Source organism: Gobius niger (genome assembly GCF_951799975.1).
Source record: "Gobius niger genome assembly, chromosome: 5".
Classification (NCBI taxonomy): domain Eukaryota; kingdom Metazoa; phylum Chordata; class Actinopteri; order Gobiiformes; family Gobiidae; genus Gobius; species Gobius niger.
In genome coordinates, this window is record NC_136856.1 from 4,414,963 (window position 1) to 4,437,529 (window position 22,567).

At 40.8% G+C, this 22,567-nt stretch overlaps 1 protein-coding gene across 2 annotated transcripts in view; it reads right to left on the reverse strand.

Moving 5' to 3' along the window:
* The window catches only part of arhgef37 (Rho guanine nucleotide exchange factor (GEF) 37), a 47,714-nt gene that overhangs the window by 12,821 nt on the left and 12,326 nt on the right, over nt 1-22,567 (reverse strand). For both annotated transcript variants that reach the window (XM_079556195.1, XM_079556194.1), the window contains exons 2-8: nt 10,681-10,872; nt 8,806-8,994; nt 8,469-8,598; nt 6,463-6,610; nt 4,421-4,629; nt 2,847-2,977; nt 945-1,049 (exon numbers count right to left, since the gene is read on the reverse strand). In XM_079556195.1, the coding sequence (XP_079412321.1) occupies nt 945-1,049; nt 2,847-2,977; nt 4,421-4,629; nt 6,463-6,610; nt 8,469-8,598; nt 8,806-8,994; nt 10,681-10,863 (1,095 nt within the window). In that variant the 5' untranslated portion in view covers nt 10,864-10,872. The remainder of the gene's footprint in view (nt 1-944; nt 1,050-2,846; nt 2,978-4,420; nt 4,630-6,462; nt 6,611-8,468; nt 8,599-8,805; nt 8,995-10,680; nt 10,873-22,567) is intronic.

The following is a 22,567-nucleotide window of genomic DNA, read 5'->3' on the forward strand; positions in this document are numbered from 1 at the left end:
CCATAATTACTTTACCTGCTTTTCCACAAAATATCTCTTATGGAGAGCAGAGTTTATATCAGTGAAGTATAGGTGACACTGATTTGAAGCAAAATGCTCATTGATTGACTTTTTGTGGTGGTGCCAAACGTTACTAATGAAGGTTTCTTTCCTTTCATTATACCTTGAAAAACTTTATCGTTACTATATTTTACTCGGAAAAATGTGTTTTTTGAAAAGTTACAATGACTGGAATAAACGTCTTACCCCACGCCTTAACCCAGTGCATTTTCTCCAGTTTGGCTTAAAGGGGCTAGAATCAAGTTGGCCATTTTATGCTCACTACTGCCACCTCAGGTCAGTGCCGTCATGCACGAGCTTAATATAGAAGGTGCAGTTACACGTATGACCTGAGGTGGCAGTAGTGAGTATAAAATGGACAACTTGCATCTAGCCCCTTTACATTTAGGTAATAGAAGCAATAATGATGTGTCAATGGAAAATATGTATACTTATTTCCAGTTTTACAGTGCAATATAATATCACTATCTTGCACCAAAAGAGCCAAAGTACTTGCATTAACTTGCCACTCAAATAAAGGGCAGTACTTCTATACTGTACTTATATTCAATCTTCATTTCTGGTCGTAATGAGGCTCCTCTCAGGTTCAAGTTCTTGTATAATTTAGAGACAATTTTCTGTTACTTTATTCATTTCATGAGGTGAAAAGTTTGACATATAATAAGTACCGGTACTTATATGTCAAACTTTTGTGTGCCCATCTGAGAGCTCTGTGTGGCGTTTCTGATATTTATCTGTACATTTCATCATCCGCTCGTCTGGATGTCTTTCCCCATTCTTGTCTGACCACAACAGAGCCGACACCCAAACACTGCAGCCACAACTAATCTGGCTTCCTTCCTGAAAACGCTGAAGTCGTGAGTCATTTAAACTTTATTTGTCACCTGTAGATGGCTGAGGTAGGTCTCCACATTCTCCAGAAGCTCCAGGATGCATTTCTCCAAAAGGTAGAAGAAACCCTCCTGGGCGTCAAACTCTTCATCCACCAACTGCAACACACAAACTGCAATGTTACCGTTCGCAGGCACTTGTGTTTGTATAAAGAATAATAAAGTTCCTCCGCTTTTCAACGGACTCCTCAGATAACAGTCATAATATTTGAAATCTCTACTACGCCTTTTGCCCTGTGTGTTTCTAGGGCATTTGAAGTGCAAGCATTAACGGGGCTAGATGCAAGTTAGCCATTTTATACTCACTACTGACACCTCTGGTCATACATGTAATTGCACCTTCTATATTAAGCTCGTGCATGACGGCACTTCGGACCCGAAGTAACAACTTTTTGAGTAACAGTGCAGGATTTTAGAGGCAGTTGTGGTGAACAGGTCTGAGCTCATTCTACACATTAGGACATGGCTGGAACATGTAGGGGGAGGGAAATACATCATTTTGACATTTTTAAACTCTGTATAGTCCCTTTAAACAGTTTGGGGCGGCATTTATCAAGGCAGGTGCTAAATAGTGGGTGCTAGCTCAAAAATCATGCAATTTTGTTGTTCATTTACCATTTCATGTTGCCTTTATTACTGTATTCAGGCCTAATTGGAATTTTTTTAATGACCAGAAGTCCAATTAGATTTGCAATTTATGGTTTCAGTTCAATGTCCACTATAAAGTACTAAACTCATGCAGAGACCACACACATTTCAGAACCTTTGTGATATGTTAAACAGATTTTGAATGTTTTTTTTTTGCTGAACGATATGCCATACCACTGTGCAATATTGCGATAACAATATTATTGCGATATTTCACTAAACCATTTCAACACAATACGTTCTATTCTAATTAAACACAAATTGTAAGTAACTAGTTTTTCAGCTGATTGTGTCAAGACTTGAAAAAAAGACCAAGAGGTCCTAGAGGACATAAGCGCAACTGCAGGTGTCGTAGCAAGTAGTGATTTTTTAACTTATTAATTGTCTTGGAGAGTAAATACTACGCTGACAGAAAAGGAGAAGGGAGAGAGGGATATTGTACATCCAATTGTACAATGGAAATATTTTTTTTCACTCAAACTTGGCTGTGAATAAAGTTTAAAGTGACGCTAGCCCACAGTTAGCATGTTAGCTTCTTCTTCGTGATTCCATTCATGTGTATTGGTGACTTGTGTGGTTTTCTGGCCAGAGACACCAGGGGGAGATGAAAGACCCTCCAATCTTCCCATTAACACTTGTATTACCCCCACAGGGACAATGGAAAGGATTTATTAAGGTAAACAAGTTACTTAGTACTGCTTTAAAATACTGGCAATGGCACTGCACAGTATGAGAAAATGAATTTAATGTAATGTCAAAACAGGTAAAGATACTAAATTAGGACCAAAACAAGGCTACAATTGAAGCATTTTAAGTAAAACAGTACAACAATTAAGTTATTATTTCAGTAATGTCTGTATAATAACTGGAGTAAACTAAAACTGAACTTTTTACGCATTTACTCAATGCATTGTTTGTTTTGTGCTGAATTAGCAAAAACTGTGTCGATCAGATGACAACTTTAGTGACGTTGTGATATATTGTGCAGCCCTGTCTCTAGCTATTATTCATTTGTTGGGGGTCTCTGATTGTTCGCATGTTCATTTTGGGGGTCCAGCCTCATTATTGATTTATCTAAACAAAAGCTTGGAGACACTGCAGAATAATCTCTGTTATAAAGACTGAAGTAGTTTTCAGACAAAAGAAGAGAACTGTGCAGACAATTCCTGTAGACTCTATCAGTGCTTGTTGGACAGAAACATCTCTGACAGTATTTTAGGAAATATAAGAGTAAAAATAACTTCAGACCTTCGGCACTATCCCCGTCTCGTGTTTGATCTGCTGGCTGAGCCGCGCCGTCTTCTTGAAAATGCTGTGAGTGTTCAGCCGGTTGATCATGTCTTTGATGCTCAGGCTTTCTGTCTTCTTGTATTTATCAGCTGCAAAATACAAACAAGGACGGGGAGTTATTTCAAGGAGAGGAAGCGAAGAAATGTTAAAAATAGCAGAAGAACTGACAATATCTCTGTTCTCTTTGACCAACGATGGAAACGAGTTGGATTAGGAAGTGACGGTTGCAAAAGTTTCAAACTGCCTTCTGTATTGAGTTTTTGTGTTGGACATTTAGCCTCTGGCCTCAAGAGGCTTCGTCAGCAACGATCAATCTTTTAGCAGCAAGCTAGACATCTACCCATCTTATAGGCAGTGGTTTGCCTTGTTATATTGTCTGATGATTTCTGAATGATCACATGTTGACCTAAGTGTGTAATCTAATGTCAGTTACAGCTGCTTTGTGATGGTCTCAGAGGTCTGTTCAGAGACTATTGTGGAGCAGAAGCATCATGAAGTCCAAGAACACACCCGATAGGTCCGGGATCAAGTTACATTTCTCAAAGTACAGTTAAATACACCATCCAGGAATGGAAAGAGTCTGGCATCACTGCAAACCTACCCAGACCCGGCCGTCCTCCTAAACTTGAGAAAAACTGAGCTGTTACCAAGAAGCCTATGATGACCTTGGATGAACTGCAGAGAGCTACAGCTCAGGTGGGGGAAACTATCCACAGAACAACTATTAGTCGTACACTGCACAAATCTGGCCTTGTGGCAGTTCTTGTCGCTCTTTTGTTGCTTCTTTGTTGCTTTTTCTGTCCTGTCTTTATAGGTTTTTTTGTCGTGTCTCCGTCACTTTTTCATCACTTTTTTGTGGCTTTTGGGTTGCTTTTTCCGGCACACATTCGTCACTATTTTGGGCCTTTTTTTTCAAGAAGCTTTTCGATTTGGTTAACTCGTTGACTGCCAATGACGTCTATAGATGTCAATTAGGTTTTATAACAGCTGCAGCAAAGCCTTGAGCATGTCTGGTGTCCAAATCTTAGTTGTGCTGCCTAATGCTGCCACCTAGTGACTCAATAAAAGTTCATTTATTGATCACTAAGTGGCTCTTTCGTTTTCTCACCTTTTTGGTCAGAAAACAGCATTTTGGGTGATTTCACCTATTTTCTACGGACGATTAATAAAGAATGGAAAGAGGTACAAACAAACCTTTTTTTTTAGATGAAAGAAGAGGGTCTAATCTTTCTTTTGGTGGGTTTCGTGTTGACATATCTAGACCTAAATTCTCTGTGGGTCTTGAAAAAACAGTCAATATCCTAAAAAAAACCTCTGGCAGTGGGGAGCTCTCTGATTTGAAAATGGCTGGCAGTCAATGAGTTAATGCCAAACAGGAGAAAATGTGTTCGATTCAGACGGGATTTATGAGGTCAACCATGAAGCAGGAAAAAGCATCTCTCGGCCGTTAAAAGGCACCTCAGAATGATAATGATACTCTCACAGAGACATATAATGCAGATATTCCTTAATGCCGTGTTTTTGAGACTCACCGACTTCCCTGAACTCCCGGATCCGCTTGTACTCGTTGATGCGACAGTTGAGGGCGACGGAGGTCTGGGCCGTCTGCTCCAGCTGGGCGTACGCCGGATGGGAGGGGTCCGTGTGCTTCTTAATGGTCTGGAGGAGCAGAGGATACCGGGCGATCCTCTGCACCGGCATCACCAGGAAGAAGCTCAGAGAGGACGCCTTCGACTCCGGACTGAGCAGAGAGACACAAAACTATGTCAAAGCTTTAACTGATGGCTTTATATCTCAGGTTGTATTATGCCTGAAGTGTAGACAACCTTTATACAGATTTACACAAAGGTGAAAGCAAAAATAAAACGGAAGGAAGCGCAGGTTGAGGCCTTTGTCCCTTTATTTACAAGTGAAAGCAAACTGGGCATCACCTCATATGAGAGTTCAAATGTGATTCAACTACAGGATTCTTTGCATGAACATTGACAAAAGAAGACACTTATAGTTTCTCCAGTGAATGACGCAAATCTTCTGTGTTACTACGGGGTTCAAAGTCCATATTTTGTGCGTCACCGTTGTTTGTGTAAGAATAAAACCAAAGGCGAAACCCAGGAGTGGCAACTGAGCCATCCAGAATGGACTGATAAGTTTTGTGTTTAACATACAAGTTCATTTTCGATGTGTGTTAATGCGACGTGTGCTTTAAAGCAGTACTAAGTAACTCTTGCCCCTAGAGGACATACGCGCAACTGCAGGTGTCGTAGCAAGTAGCGATTTTTGAACTTATTAATTGTCTTGGAGAGTAAATACTACGCTGACAGAAAAGGCGAAGGGAGAGAGGGATATTGTACATCCAATTGCACAATGGAAATATTTTTTTCACTCAAACTTGGCTGTAAATACTGTTTAAAGTGACGCTAGCCCACAGTTAGCATGTTAGCCTCTTCTTCGTGATTCCATTCATGTGTATTGGTGACTTGTTGGTTTTCTGGCCAGAGACACCAGGGGGAGATGAAAGACCCTCCAATCATCCCATTAACACTTGTATTACCCCCACAGGGACTACGGAAAGGATTTATTAAGGTAAACACATTACTTAGTACTCCTTTAAAATACTGGCAATGGAGCTGCACTATATGAGAAAATTAATTGAAAGTAATGTCAAAACAGGTAAAGATACTAAATTAGGACCAAAACAAGGCCACAATTGAAGTATATTAAGTAAATCAGTACAACAATTAAACATTTCTGAAGCTTGCTTGAGTTTTTGTTTTTTAATGTGTGAAACTCAGTCAACTTGACCCTGACCCTGACCAGCCACAAAAAAGCAACAAAAGAAGCAACACAAACTTGCTGGGAAAGCGCAATAACACAATAAAAAAGTGACCAATACAACCAACGAAAACATGACACAAACATTTCAAAATAGTGACAAAAACGAGGATGAAAATACGACAACAAAAAGTTACAAAAGAGCGACAAAATACAATAAAAAGCGACAAAAGCATGACCCAAAGTGTTGAAAATGTGACAAAAACGCGACAAAAAAGCATAGAGAAAAAGAAAAACAAAACAAAAAAGAGACAAAAACATGTGACAAAAGCGCAGTGACATCAGTTTTGTAGGCCTTAGCGTTCAAATGAGGCGTTGCTCTGGCCTTTACACTGAAAGCTCCAGTCGCGACACTTTCAGAATTGGGTAAAGCCGAACCGGGGAAAATGCACTTGGTTAAGGCAGGTGTTAAGAGGTTAAAGGAGCATTATGGAACTTTTGAACTTTTTTTTGTGGTAAATGGACTCAACTTATACAGCGCTTTTCTCCCTTTATCAGGCCCAAAGCGCTTCACAGTAAAGAACCAGACACACAGACACTGGAGGCAAGTAGGGTGAAGTGTCTTGCCCAAGGACACGACAACAGTGTGCATTTGCGGGAGCCTTCTGATCACGAGACGACCCGCTCTACCAACTGCGCCACTGTCGCCCTATAGGGACATTTTTTATGGGTATCCACCTTTGAGCTTGATCTTGTTCCCACACTGTCAGGAATCTGAATAGAAAGACAGAGTTCAACTTACGCAGAGCTCTTGAGAACTTTGACGATCTCGTCCCATAGCGCCTCCTTCTGTTTGTAACTGATCTCCAGCACCGTCACCTGGGAATAGTTGCCCAGATATTCTTTATAAGCTGCTTCTATGTCTGAGGAGAGACTCAGGAAGGAGCTGCCTGCCAGAGAAACAGAAACACATACAGAGTGACTGAATAAATCACAAATGTGCAGCAAAAATGGAAATGTATTTAACAGTTGTTTATTTATTGAAATGTCTTTTGTGCATCTGACCCATTATTTAGTTCATGTGCTAAGATTTCATGCAACTTCACTCGTAGCATCTCAGGAAACAAAGCCGTGAAGACGTTTTGAGTGACTTCCTGTCTTGGAGTCGTATCTCACGTAGACAGCATGACTTCAAACCCACTTCCTCGACAGCAGAGGAACTGAAAAGATCTTTATTCTGCATCACTTTATAAACAGTAACTTTGAGAGGGTTCTCACAGTTACCTGACTCACCACCAAGTCTTACTCGCGTGACGTTTTCAAAAATGTTTCACCTCTTGACCCTCCAGATCGGCTTTACCCAAATGTAAAAGCTTCTAGACTGGAGCTGACTGCCTATAGGCCAGGGAAACGCCATATTTGAAAGCTAAGACCTACAAAACTGCATCTTTTTCCTCGCGTTGGTGCCACTTTTTTATCGCATTCTTGTCGCTATTTTGACACTTTTTTTCAAGAAGCTTTTAGATTTGGGTAAAGCCAAACTGGACAAAATGTGCCCGGTTCAGGAGGAATTTGAGAAGATGTAAATCCACAAGAGGCATTTTATGGAGTTTTAATTGTCTCTAATAAACGTAACGCTCTCTCATGCTTTCTATTCAGCAACATAAATGTATCACAAGCTGCAAATGCTGCACGTTTTCTGAAAATCCGCCTCACATTTATGCCAATAACCCACTGAAAAGATGTCACTGTTAGACGTGGCTTAATAGTAACACAATCATATGTGCATACAGCTGTTTTTAACCACCTCAACCCGACCCAAATCCCACAGGTCACGAGACACTCATTGTTTCTAGGGCTGTACGAGACACTTGGAGAGTTTATTTATTTGACAAACTTGATTCTTCTGATTGACTAGCAGACAAATGAAGCGAGGCCTGATCATTCTGATTGGTGAATACGTCCGCTGTAGCTAAAACTTCAATTTGGTAGTGATGCACGAAAATGCCAATTTGACCCGATAACTGATAACTGATCATTTCGCACGTCCCGATACCGATACCGATAACCGATAATGACACCAATAATTCTGTATATACATTTGCTCTTTATTTTGTGACAAGAACTCAATGTAACAGTTCACAGTTCTGCCCAAAATGTATTAACTCTCCCAACAAATATACCAGTGTATAAATATAAATCAAATAGTTTTAATTTGGGTTTGTTTCTCCACCTTTTTCTAAAAGCTCTGGGTTTTTACAGTTCCATCATCTGAGCAGGTCTGTCTCTGTTCATCTGTGTCACATCATATTTAAAAAAAAAATTAATAATAATATTACTACTACTACTTCCTTCTTTGTATTTTTGTTGAGTCTAGCGGCGTCTCTGACATGATAGAGAAGTGATGCCAGATCTGTGTCTGTGATTCAAGTTTGACTAAAAATACGATACTACAGCATCAAAACAAGACGCTCTCTCTCCTGCATTGGGCTCATTTATGCATTTGTGCCTCATGTGGTACAAAAAACACGAGCAGCGTGGCTCATCAATGTAAAACTTCTCTCGTTCATAGCGCTTCAATCACGGGGCTATTGTCTTTATTTGATCCGAAATACGAAGATAATACATCTGTTTAGGCCCCGCTCTGTTCCAGTAACTCGTCTTTTTCTTATCATGTTGCGATGCTAATGTTGCTAATTTTTTCTATCGGCTTATCGGGGATGGCGTCAAAAATGCAGATAAATGCCGATAATTATCGCCCTATACCGTGATATCGTCTGAAACCCATCACACGAGGAGACGTCTTACAGAAGGTCTGGAGGAAGTCTGGGTCTCCGGGCTGGAGCTGGTTCTGGTCCACAGAGTCCAGCAGGCGACTGGTCACAGCGATGACGGCCGGGATGTGCTCAAACATGGAGTCCAGGTTCACGAGAGAAGGCTGAAATGAGGAACAGAAATGAGGACAGGATACTGTGTGAAGCAAATTAACATCTACAGGATTCCTCAAGATCGACTCATAAAGGTCAAAAACAGGTCAAGCAGTGCAACAACATTCCTATGTGTCAAACATTAACAAACATTAAAATTAAATATTTGCCAACAGTATTTCTTCACACGCTGTACATGTAACAATAGCTTCTTTTACCTGCAGTTTGCTGAGGTTCTCCCTGATGGCACCGGCGCTGAGCTGGAGCATTCGGAGGTAGTTTCGTTCGGACTCGAGCAGCTCCTCCACGGCCAGTCTCTGTCTCTGAGCTCGGATCTCCTGTGAAATCTCCTCCTCGCTCCTCCTCTGGGCCTCGTCGCTCTCCTGCTTCAGCTCGATGAAACTGTCCTGGGGGTGAGAGGTACCAGTTACTCCCCCTGTTTTATGGAGAACACTGTGCGGGATTCATTTATGCAGAAAAGTGCAGGGAAAGTCCAGTAAAATGCGGAGTCGGACCCGTTCATGTCTGGCCTGTGTTGCTTATGACTCTCATGGTGTGCAGTGTTAACAAGACAATGACAGAGATCCTATTTGCAGCGAGAGGATGAGAGGATGATCGTTCCGGAGCATCAGACACTGCCTGATGTCGGCCATAGCTCGTCTTTATGACTGTACGACCTACGATTTTCCCCACGACGAGTGTTAGAGGAAAACATTAAAACGCTCTTTATCACACTGGGTCAAGCTGTACAGTCGTACTATCTCTGTCATAGCCTTGACTGTGGTGCTCAGGCGCCCACTCTCAGTTTGCTTGTGTATCAGTCTGACGCTCTGAGAGGGGATTTATCTCTCTTCTGTGGAAACATAGACAGATTTGAATGGTAGGACTAGCACAATGTCTCGAGTTCATGTCTCCGGGTCCCGCACCAATGGTAAATAAACTTCTCCTGTCTAAGACATTCAGACTGCTGCCTGTTCTTCATCTATCCTCTCGAACACCATTGTTAATTCTCTAACACACCTGGCTTTATACTCCAGCTGAGTGGCAGGTAGGGCTGAGTATGAAAGAAGGTACCGAAAAAATCCTTCTATCTTTAGATCCAAGTTTTGATGCTGTTGGTCCAGCATTAAAAGAAGTGATTTGGTTGTTTCAGCTCAAATAAATTATTTGCATTTTTAACATTTTTTTCTTATTTATGCCCCCCAAAGTCTGGAGGAAGACTGAGGTCCTTTGGAGTGAGCAGGCCTCTGCTCAGGACTTTTATGACTGTGGTAGCCTCTGCTCTCCCCTGCCGTGTGCTGGGCCCCAACAGAGCGAGACAAGAACAGGCTGAACAAGCTGGTCAGGGGAGTTAGCTCTGGACTCTGTGGAGGAGGTGGGGGTCAGGAGGATATTAGACATGCCCACCTCCATCATGGACACCTCCCACCCACCCAGGACTGTAGAGGAGCTGAGACACCCTCAGTGCAAGAAGGAGCAGGTCCTTCATCCCCACTACTGTCAGACTGAACAATAAGACTGTAAAGTAACATGTGCAATAACCCCCTTTGCAAAACTATGTGCAATAATCTTTTTGCAGCGCCACTTTATTCACTTATTGACAACCTGCACTAGGACTTTAAACTTTGCACTGCCGATGCCGAGCTTGATATTCTACTCTCTATAGTCTGTTCTAATCTTATGTTTTAATTTTACTCTTTATTTCCTTATTGTCTTTTTTTCCCCATCTATTTCACTATTTTGCACACTCTGAGTGATCTTATTGAATGCTGACTGTAACAATGTGAATTTCTCCCTTGTGAGATCAATAAAGGATTATCTTGTCTTAATTTTTTCTCTTTTTCATTCCAACTATTCCACCCCCCCATTTTTTAGCCAATTCATTCCTCCTTTTCCCCTATTTTTGCCCCAATTTCACCAATTTTCCACACGGTTCTTGACATTGGAGATGACCTCGATATTGTACATTTGCAGATCTCCAAAAACATTATTGTTCTGTTTTCTGGTCCTAGATGATACATATACGGTGCCCAGCCCGAGTGCCAGGGTTGAACTAAAGCCAGTGAAGCTTTCCCAAAGTGCGGGCCGCGTACCTGTGAGCAGATACTCATGTTGAGGGTCGAAGCACAGTCGAGCAGGTCTGGGTTCTCGTCCGATCCCTCGAAAAACACGTCGTCTTCTGGACCGAACAGGTCGTCGAAATCGTCCTCCGGCATCATGGGCTTATCCAGAGGCAGCAGCAGGGTGGGGGGCTGGGGCCGCGGGGGCACCTCCATGATGACTCACTGAGAGAGAGAAGCGTGAAAGAGTTAACTTTAAACACAATAGGGCTGCACATTATGCTTCAGTGCAATGTTTTAAAATCAACATTAGGGGCTAGATGCAAGTTTGCCATTTTGTACTCACTACTGCCACCTCAGGTCATACGTGTAGCTGCACCTTCTATATTAAGCTCATGCATGACGGCATTTCGGACCCGAATTAACACCTTTCTGAGTGACAGTGCAGGATTTTAGAGGCAGTTGAACAGGTCTGAGCTCATTCTACACATTAGGACATGGAGGAACATGTAGGGGAGGAAAATACTTCATTTTAACATTTTTAAACTCCGGATAGTCCCTTTAAATTTAAGACAATGCTTAAATGTGAGAGAAATGGAAAATGGTCTCAATTTACAGCAATGAACCACTCACCCATTCACTATCTCATTCATTCACCAGTGTGTGCAGACAATGAAGGCAAGGTGGGTTAAGTGTCCTGTCTCTGGGCTTCAGCTTTGTCTTTGACATCTTTGATGGCCTGGGTGTTTTCCTCCAAAACACACTTTCTCCTACAGGCACATGTTTGGGTGATTTTCACCCAGTGATAGTCATAGAAGGTAGGTCAGGGTTAGTGTATTTATTTATTTGCTCTTGTTCCCTTTCAAGGTTGACTTTCAGCACTGACACATTTATTTTGCTTCAACTCCAGCTTTGCTCCTGTCACAGCGTTCGTGTCTCTGGCCTCACAGTAAGTGAGTAACACATAGTTATTTAGTCAGCTGTTCATTTATACACATTCAAAATCAGACATTTTGTTTCTCTCTCCTGTGGCTGTTTGTGCCGAGGACACTGAGCTTCACCAGAGAAGTCTCACAAAAAACAAGTTTCCATCTTCATTATTTTATTTTTTAGGAATTTTTTGTTCTATAATTCCTCATTTTCATGATGCTTCTCTTTCATTTAATTAGACATGACACAGTTTAATATAAAAGAACACGACTCAAATGTTTCATGTATTATGTTTTGATTTTGATTAAGTACTTTTTATCGGGTGTATTATCCGTTCTAGGGTTAAGGAGGAAATGACATGAATTTACTTGAATGTAGATTAAATCTAAAGTTTGAGTACTGGTCTAGGACTGGTCTTACTGAACCCAAATTGAAAAGCTTCTTGAAGATAAAGATTAGTCCAAAGTGCACGAATGTGGCAAAAAAGGGACAAATAAGCTACAAAGGAGCAATAAAAAAAGTATGTATTGTATTATATGGAGACTTCATTTGTAAAGGAGGTGATGCACTTCCTAACAAAATACAGAATTATCAGAATTGGCCAATCATTTTCATTTGATAAGTTAAGTGTGTAGTAATGCAGCCTTTCCGCCTGTTCCCCTTGGTTCTAATTAATCTTAATTAACACCCACTTGAATTGAGCACATTTTCCCCAGTTTGGCTTTACCCAAATCTAAAAGCTTAAAAAAAAAGACGAAGCATTAAAACAGTGACAAAAATGAGAATGAAAATATGACAAAAAGAGACAAAAACGCATGTGACAATAAAGCCACAAAAAAGAGACAAACAAGTTCTGATCAATTTTGTAGTAGTGCTGGGCGATATGGACCAAAAGTCACATCCCGATATATTTAGGTTGAATAAACGATATATTCCGATATAGCCTATAAATAAAATTGGTCTATCATTTAGCTCCGATCAGCGGCTTGTTTGAACTATATCAATATATGCAAATAAAAATAATCCACCGGCTGATACTTCTGGGTCAAACGCAGGTTAAGTTAATCATTTATTCCACTTGTAAACAGTCGCTCTCCTGTAAAAAGTAGCCGTTAAAATCCACCTACGCAACAGTGAAAGAAAAATAACACAGAGACAAACATACAGTACATGATGACTAGTTCTGTTTTTAACGCTGATGAATATATTCCTAAGAAAGTCTGAATCACCGCTATATTTTAAAAATAACACAAGAAGTCCTTTCCCGGCATTAACAGAGGCACAAAAAGAGGAACGTGTGTGTTTTGTGTGAGTTCCTCATGCTTCATCCGAGACAGACCGTAATTACATCTGTGTCAAAACAGCTTTAGTGAGCGCGCCCGGGCGAGGTACGTGGAGGCTAATTGTCGTCGGTGTTAGCGGTTTATAATGGGGTCTGAGAGTAGCTTAGTTCCCCTCCTGGTGGGTCGACCACAGGGGGCTGAGAACCACAAAGAACACCCTCGGAGACGGCCCATGTCAAGGGATGCACGATTTAATTTAAAGATGCCGCTTCACAACAACAACGCTGGAGCTGGTTGTTTGTGTGGGCTGATTCAGAAACATAATTATGGCTTGAACAACTGCTTTTGACATCAGCTTTGGTTAAACAATGTCTGGGGGGTCTCGGAGTGAAGTCGGAGCTCCCTCTGCAGTAAACAGTGGGAATTATCCATGATTAAAACATCATACAAGCTGCAGTTTTTCCTCCCCCGACATGTTCCAGCCATGTCCTGATGTGTAATGATGAGCTCAGACCTGTTCACCACAACTGCCTCTAAAATCCTGCAGTCAAAAAGTTGTCATACACGAGCTTAACCTCTTAACCCCCACCTGAACGGATCCCATTTTCTCCAGTCTGGCTTTACCCTAATCAAAAAGCTTCTTGGGGAAAAAAGCACCAAAACAGCCACAAAAAATGAGAAGAAAACAAGGATGTAAACATAACAAAAAAGTGACTAAAATTCAACCAAAAAGTGAAAAAAATTCAACATAAATTTGACCAAAAATTCAACCAAAAAGTGAAAAAAAATCAGCAAAAATTCAACAAAAATGTGACAAAAATTCAACCAAAAAGTGAAAAAAATTCAACATAAATTTGACGAAAAAATTCAACCAAAAAGTGAAAAAAAATTCAACATAAATTTGACCAAAAATTCAACCAAAAAGTGAAAAAAAATCAACAAAAATTCAACAAATATGAGACAAAAACTCAACCAAAAAGTGACAAAAAATTTTTTAAAAAGTGACAAAAATTAAACAAAAATGTGACAAAAACTCAACAAAAAAAATTACAAAAACTCAAAAAAAAATTGACCAAAAAGTAAGACAAAAACACATAAAAAAGGTGACACAACACAGCAACAACGCGAGGAGGAAAAATATCAGTTTTGTGGGTCTTAGCTTTCAAATGAGGTGTTACACAGACCTATATAATGGCCAAAGAGGACAGAATGCATTTGGTTCAGGCGGGTGGTAAGAGGTTAATATAGAACCTGCAGTTACATGTAAGACCTGAGGTGGCAGTAGTGAGCATAAAATGACCAACTTGCATCTAGTCCAGGGGTGCCCAAACGTTTTGTCTAAGAGGGCCAAGAGGAAAAAGTGCCTAAGGGTCGCAGGCCAATCACGGCGATGTCAGCGTGAGACACATATAACTGCAAATAAAAATGTATTTTCTTTTTTGGTATACATTTGCATTTAATTCTATCTATGCAAATAGTATCCTACAAAAGCCAAGTTTTAGTAGAACAAAATCAATTATTGTAGCAATATAGTGCAACAACACCACCTGTACCTGCACTACCTCCAGTGACTTTACCTCATTGATTTCTTTAAGTCAAAGAAAATGCCATACTAGACCAATTTGAAAGTGTCAGTTCAGCATAAATTCTTTTATAAGTCATAGATGTCAACGACCTTTGCAATAAAATTTGGAAAAAGTTGGGAAGTTGATGCTACGACGTTCTATGACAAATACCAAGACACCAGAACAGTGTTTCCTTAACTTTGCGAAAGGAGTGAAACAGCGCCCCCAATTTGACGCCGGTGGCCAAAAGGTGTACTGCATCTATATTTGCCATCGAGAATGAATGGGAGACTAGTATTAATCAAATGCGGCGCAAAAGTAGGTCACTCTCTGGCAGGCCCCACTTTGGGCACCCCTGATCTAGTCTCTTTAAGCTAACGGCAAGCTAACTGACTAATGGCGGCAAAATAAACAATGACTGTGAGCGCAGCACAGGTTAGAGAATGAATATATAGACGGCATCTCGTCAACTAAACTTCCTGGATATTTTTAACCTCTTAACCCCCGCCTGAACTAAGCACATTTTCAGTTCAGGCGGGGGTTAAGAGGTTCAATGTCCTGTCATCTTCTCCCCGGGTCAGACGCTTCACTCGTCGAACAGCTGTGAGAGGATGTGAGGCTCAGAGTCACACTGACACATTCAGCACTGGGGTGTGAAACAGCTGGAGCGGAGCAGTGAAAATACAGCTGTGCCCGACACAAACACTCTGTCCCACGAGAGAATGACTCCCAACTTCATAATATCATCCAACTTTTCAGCTACCTCTAGACCATGGCAGGTTATTTCTTTACATCCTCTACTAGGATGTTTTAACATGAGTCCCCTGAATGTGGCCAGAGCCTCAACACGGAGGACAGAAATAGGATGGTTTATTAAATGGCTGGGTCACTAGTTGGATTGGGAATGGGACGATATGGAATTTCCTCTTAACCCCCACCTGAACCGAGCACATTTTCTCCAGTTTGGCTTTATCCAACTCTAAAAGCTTCCTGATAATGGTGTCAAAATAGCAACAACAATGAGAGGGAAATGATGACGAAAATGCAACAAAAAAGCCACAAAAGCATGACAAAAATGTGACGGAAACCCAACAGAAACAGCGATGGGGGAAAAAAATGATAAATTACGACAACACAACGAGAAAATCTCTGTAGATGAGTTTTGTAGGTCTTAGCTTTCAAATGAGACGTTAGAAAAAGCACTTGGCTAAGGTGGGGGTTAAGAGGTTAATGTCATATTGAGTGAGTATATAGTGAGTATATTTAAACAAATTAAACACAGCTGATGTTTTCATGGCTACAATCCAGAGATAAGATACAATAAGACTGTGAAGTAACGCCGACTGTAACAAGTGAATTTCTCCTTTGTGAGATGAATAAAGGTTTATCTTATCTTATCTTATCTTATCTTACTGAAGCTCGTTTAATTCTGTCAGAAGCTCAGATGCCTGCCCCGCCCCCCCTCCTCAGCCTGACTCCTCGACACCGCTGACCTCCAGGTCACAGCCGGTGATTCAGAGACGACTCAAATCAATGTGACACACGTCCTACGCTCTTCAGACCTCATCCACGTCAAACTGCAGGTCTGACATGTCCAGGGAAGCAGAGGAAAGGCATGGCAGAGAGGGAGGAAGAAGAAGAAGAAGAAGAAGAAGAAGAAGAAAGAGGGAAGACAGAGGGAAGAAGTAGAAGAAGAAGAAGAAGAAGAAGAAGAAGAAGAAGAAAGAGGGAAGACAGCGGGAAGAAGACAGAGAGAAGAAGAAGAAAGAGGGAAGAAGAAGAAGGAGGGAAGACAGAGGGAAGAAGAAGAAAGAGGGAAGAAGAAAAAAGAGGGAAGATAGAGGGAAGAAGACAGAGGGAAGAATAGGGAAGAAGAGAGAAGAAGAGGAAGACAGAGGGAAGAAGAGGGAAGAAAAAGGGAAGAAGGAGGAAAGAAGAGGAAGAAGGAGGAAAGAAGAGGAAGAAGGAGGAAAGAAGAGGAAGAAGGAGGAAAGAAGAGGAAGAAGGAGGAAAGAAGAAGAAGAAGGAGGAAAGAAGAAGGAGGAAAGAAGAAGAAGAAGGAGGAAAAGAAGAAGAAGAAGGAGGAAAGAAGGAGAAGAAGAAGGAAAGAAGGAGAAGAAGAAGGAGAAGGAGAAGAAGAAGAAGGAGAAGGAGAAGGAGAAGGAGAAGGAGAAGAAGAAGAAGAAAGAGGGAAGAAGAAAGAGGGAAGAAAAAGAAACAATTTTACATTCACTCCTGTTGTGGTAATAAGCTACGTACGTTTTTCCTGAAGAAGACTGACAGAAAACGGTCCCTCTGACCACCATCATTCATTCACGCACACACATCATTCATCCGGGCCTATTGTACATGTTTTTAGTGGTAGGGGAAACCGGAGTACCTGTAGAAAGCCTACACAGACACGAGGAAAACATGCAAACTCCACACACAAGGCCCTGTCTAGGTGGGAATCGAACCCGGGACCTTCTTGCTGCGAAGCACAGGTGCTAACCACTGTGCCACCGTGCTCATTATTATGAAGACGCATTAAAGATACTGGAAGAATGGACGGTCTGGGAACAGTAGACTTTACTCTTGGAACAACAGACAACAAATGTTTTAGTTCCATTCAGGGCAGGGCATCTGATTAATCGGATTATTCATGCTTTAAAAACAGACAATGTGGAAAACGGCTAAATCGAACAATCGCTGCGTTTGTGTCACATTTTTTAAAGCCGTTTTGTTTTCATCTCTTTTTTTGTCGTCTTTTTGTTGCTTTCTTCATCGCTTTTTGACGCTTTTTTGTTGTGTTTTCATCACGTTTTTGTCCTTCTTTTGTTGCATTTCCATACTTGTTTTTGTCACTGTTCTGACGCTTTTAGATTTGGGTAAAGCCAAACTGGAGAAAATGGGTCAGGTGGGGGTTAAGATGTTTGGTTTGGTTTCCCCCGGTCTGAACCTCTGCTCTTCTCTCACTCTGAGCCACCGACAGTTCATGCTCTGAGCAAAGACAAGCTTGACTCCGCCCCCTTTCCCCTTTCAGCCGTCTCCATGGATACGCCTGTCAATCACAGCAGCGCTCGAGGCACGAAGACGATAAAGTCCAACGCTTTTGAACACTCTATGGCTTATTATGAAGTTTTAAGAGCAGACAAGGCAGACATTAATCTAAATCTAAATAAATCTAAATGAGCTGGACTTGTGTTCATGAAAGATCAGCAGATCCTCTTAACCACTTGAACCAAGCACATTTTCACCAGTTTGGCTTTACCCAAATCTGAAAGCTTCTTGACTTGAGCTTACACCCTATAAGCCAGGAACTGGTTTGTGGTGTTGTTGCCATGTTTTTGTCACATTTTCATCTTGTTTTTCTTTTTTTCTTTTTTTTCGTAATCGTCTATACCAGGGTGCCCAAACTGTTTGTCTCCGAGGCCAAAATGAAAAAGTGCAGTGAAACACATAGAACTGCAAATAATAATAGTTACTTGAGTTTAGTTTTCGGTGGGCTATACATTTGCATTTGATCCATCTATGCAAATAGCATGCTACATTAAAACACATGTTGACTATGGCAAAAGCCTAGTTTTGGTAGAACAAAATCAATAATTGTAGCAATATACTGCAAAATGTAAACAACAACACCTGTGTCTACAGTGACTTTACCTCATTCATTTGTTAACTCAAAGAAGTTGAAAGTTCTGCATAAATTCTTTTATAAGTCCATTTTTAACATGTATCTTTGTTGATGCCAATGACCTTTGCAATTCAAGTTGGAAAAATGGGAAAGCTGATGCTACAACGCTCTGATAAACACCAAGACACCAGAACAGTGTTTCCTTAACTTTGTGAAAGGAGTGAAACAGCGCCCCCAATTTTCATGCTGGTGGCCAAAAAGTGTACTACATCCATATTTACCATTGAATGAATGGGAGAGTTAGTATTAACCATAAGTGCAGAAGTAGGTCACTCTCTGGCGGGCCAATGTAATAGTTTCGGCGGGCCAAATTTGGCCCGTGGGCCCCACTTTGGGCACTGGGACTGAGTAAAAAAAATATATTTTTTACCAAATCGCTCAGCCCTAGTTCCACTGTAGGCAAAGTCAAATCAAATGCTCTTATATGCAAAAGAGGACTAAACAAAATCTAAAATTAGGAGACATTTGGTTATTTTGCTTATATTAAAGAAAATTGGATAAAACAAGGGAAATTGAGCAACAATAAAAAATGATTAAGAAAAATTTCACACAAACTGCTGTTGAACATGTTTTAGACCATACTGTTTGTATTTGACAAACTTAGTTGAGCAAAGTCACTGTTTTCTAAGAAATAAACACTTAATGCCAGTTGGAATCCAGTTCAGGGCTTTTTAAATGACACTGAAGCCTTGACTTTGGCACAACAGATTAAAATATCATCTGATGCTTTTTAATGCCCCGCAGAAACCCTGAAGGCTAAATACATGAATATTTCTATAACTTTGACTTACCTATTTCCACCACTGAGTATCAGTCAAATAATCCAACAGAGTAATCACAACTTAGCAAAATAGATCCTGTCGTGAAAAAAGAATAAATAAAAGTGTGGATGTTGAATAGGAGCCATGTAAATCGATCTGGAACGTCTCGTGTGTTTTTGTTCCTGCTCTAATTGTTTCTCCGAGAGCCGTCACAGACCAAAAATGCGCTCCGTCCACATCGAGCCGGTGTTAAGGAGCAGCTCGCGCCTGGAATGAAGGAGGACGACTTTCTGCAAATACTGCTCCGTCACGTCAGCGTCACGTTTGGGCTGGTTTAACACGACTGGACACGGGCATTATCTCTGAGCAGGTTTGACATGAGTGACACACAAATTACTATTGTTGACAGAGCAGAGCCTATACATTAGAGAGAAAGCAAAAAAAGAAAAAAAAAAAGCATTGTTGGGAACTATTGATGTCAAGATGAACCAGTTTTACAGTTTTCACGGTTATAAAAGCTCATGGTTGGTTAATGGTGGCAGTTTTAGGACCCACAGTAAACCGCTGTCGTCCAGAGCTAAATCCACAACAAAACAAGTCAGCGGACGGTTCAATCAAGCAATGTGCAGAACAAATCATATCTGTTTTTGAATAATAAACATTGCCAAAGGAAGAGTCCCAAAAGAAGCATGTGCTGCACAACGTTTATGTCACGGTGAAAACGAAAGTGAAACTGTGTGAGTGCACGGAAATCAGCTGATTCAGCTGGTTTGGTTCAGATCAGAAGGAAAATCTTTTGAAAACATTCACACCAGTTTGCTTCCTTTAGATGTGGCTAAAATAATAAAAATACTATTATAAATGTATTATTTCAAAATCATTAAGTGTAAAATTATAAAGATAAAAATAACAAAGGCTGTTCAATGCTGTAGGTTTTCAATTAAAACAACCATTTAATAAACATGAAAATGCCCTTTTTTGTGAACTTAAGAACATTTAGAATGGATATATCAGGCCGATATTTGGGGATTTTACGATATCGGCTATCAACCGATCTAGCGCCGAAAAAAGCTGATATTTCCGGGACAGGAAGTGATAAAGACTCCCCGTTTCTTATAGGGCTGAACGATACGGACAAAATTTCATATCTCGATATTCATACAAGATATCTCGATATCGAAACGATACGATATAACTATGGTTAGGTGAAAACCAAGCATATTTCAGAAACATAAAAACATAATACAAGAGTTTTATTGATGAAAATCTATATCGTTTACATCTTGCTTTTCCAATATTGATATCTTGAATGTTCATATCTCGGTATCGATGCGATAACGATATATCTTTCAGCCCTCGTGCATTGGAAAGAGCAAAGTCAGCGCTTTAAAATAAGTCCTCCCACAACTCCCTCGGCCTCAGGAGAGGTGAGAAACATCGCGATGAAAATTGGTTAGCTTTAAGTTTCACTAAACCTCCGTTAATATGGACCTGCTGCATGTCATTTTGAAACACAGAATCTGGAGAATTCAATCCCCGAGCTAGTTTTAACCTCCACTATAGTGTTTTTGATCGTCGCGCAAAGCGCTGCGGCTAGCAACAGCATGCTAATGCTAACGACAACTCATCCAAGCTTCGACAGAAACTATGGATCACCAAAAGCAACAAACTAAAATTGGCCAGTGCTGGAGCGGCCAAGTATTTGTTTTTACAGGATTAGAGACCAGACATTTGGAAAAATCGGCCAAAAATATCAGCATCGGCCTTAGAAAAACCCATATCGGTCGGCCTCTAATGTAAAAGATTAGATTAGATTAGATTCTCTGTATAGTTTCTTCTTGATATTCGTGAAGAATCGTACAATCGCAGTATTTATCCTTCACAATAATCGTGACTCTAAACTTTAGTCGTGACGTCGCTGCATTGAAAATGTGACGCTCTGATGGAGCTTGAAGAGGCTGTTGGATTAGGCTGATGAAGCGTCTCGCTTGAGCACAAAATAACTTGTATTTGAACCATCTAATGCTTGTGCAGATATTATCCCACACAATCTTCTATCTTCTCCTTCTGGTCCAGGACTGTTTGGAAGTGCCCGTCCTCCCTGTTTACTCCGCGGGCAGTGGACGCCATAGTTTGAGGCGGGGGAGTCTGACAGCCGTAATCTGGCCGTAAGTGAAAGCAGCTGTTGCTCATAAACGCGAGCGCGAGCCTTGTTTTGACACAAGTGCAGGAGTCAGCGGCATTCATTCACAAACAGAGGCTTTTTTGTTTTCGCACGAGTAAGGGCTTTCTATTGTTCCGACCACAGACCGAGCGCAGGCAGACGCGCTCGCGGAAAGTCTGACGCACCAAAGACAACGGACCGAGCGGAGAGGGGGACGGCGGCACCTTTGTAGTAAACCAGGTGTAAAATAACTCAATAAAGTTTGTAAAGTCCGTAAACTTTACCATTCGGAAAAAGGTCTGCACTGCAGTGATGTGATGTTTGTGTCTGAAACGGCTCTTTTGAAGAGAACAGTCAAACTAGGTCTTCTTTGCAAAGTGTCGGATTAGTTTGTGGGTCATTCAACCAAAACAGAATGAGTCTCAAGGAAATAAACAGCCACAAAATGACTATTGCATAACATTATTTATATACATTTTGTACTATTTAATAGTTTTGAAACAATTTTAACAATATTATTCAACAAATAAAAAAATAGAGAAACCAAAAATCAAATGTTCATAAACATGTGTTTTTGGCCTATGACTTTTCATCTTTGATAAAGTTTAAAGGGACTATAGGGAGTTTAAAAAATGTTAAAATGATGTATTTTCCTCCCCCTTCATGTTCCTCCATGTCCTAATGTGTAGCTCAGACCTGTTCACCACAACTGCCTCTAAAATCCTGCACTGTCACTCAGAAAGCTCTTACTTCAGATCTGAATTGCCGTCATGCACGAGCTTTATAGAGAAGGTGCAGTTACACATATGGCCTGAAGTGGCAGTAGTGAGTATAAAATGGCCAACTTGCAACCAGCCCCTTTAAAATGTGTAAATTGTAGCTAGAACTACAAAAGAATCACTTGATTACATTGTCCACTAAGAGATCTCATTATTTTACTGTTTTTAAGTATTAAAAAAATCATATTTTGTATAAAATATTTGCAGTTTTTGTCATTCATTCCTGTCACATGTTAATGGTTCAGTCCAATGACGTCACAATCAAGTAGTTGTTGCATCAGAAGAGACTTTCCCACGATCTAAACCAATCAGTGACTCTCTCTTGCATATTTTACTCTATGAACTGTTTGTGGACATTTGGAAATATATCACGTCATTCCTGTCACTAATATTTAATGTGTAAATCCGAGTATGTTTCTGTTCTTAGTTTAGTTTATTGGTTTATTTGGTCGGGACAGAGCAGGTTAATGAACAAGCAACACCGGATCGTAGCCAGGGGTTATTTCCATCCGTCGTCCCCCATGTGCACTATCAAACACCTTCTCATTCATCCTGGCCTATTGTACATGTTTTTAGTGGTAGGGGAAACCCGAGCACCCGGAGGAAACCTGCACAGACACGGAAAGAACATGCAAACTCCACACAGAAAGGCCCAATCTAGGGATGGGTACCGTTCGTTTTTTTTCGATACCAAGTACTTTAACGATACCTGCTTTTCGGTTCCGGTGCCTTAACGGTACTTTTTTCGATACCAATGTTATTTTA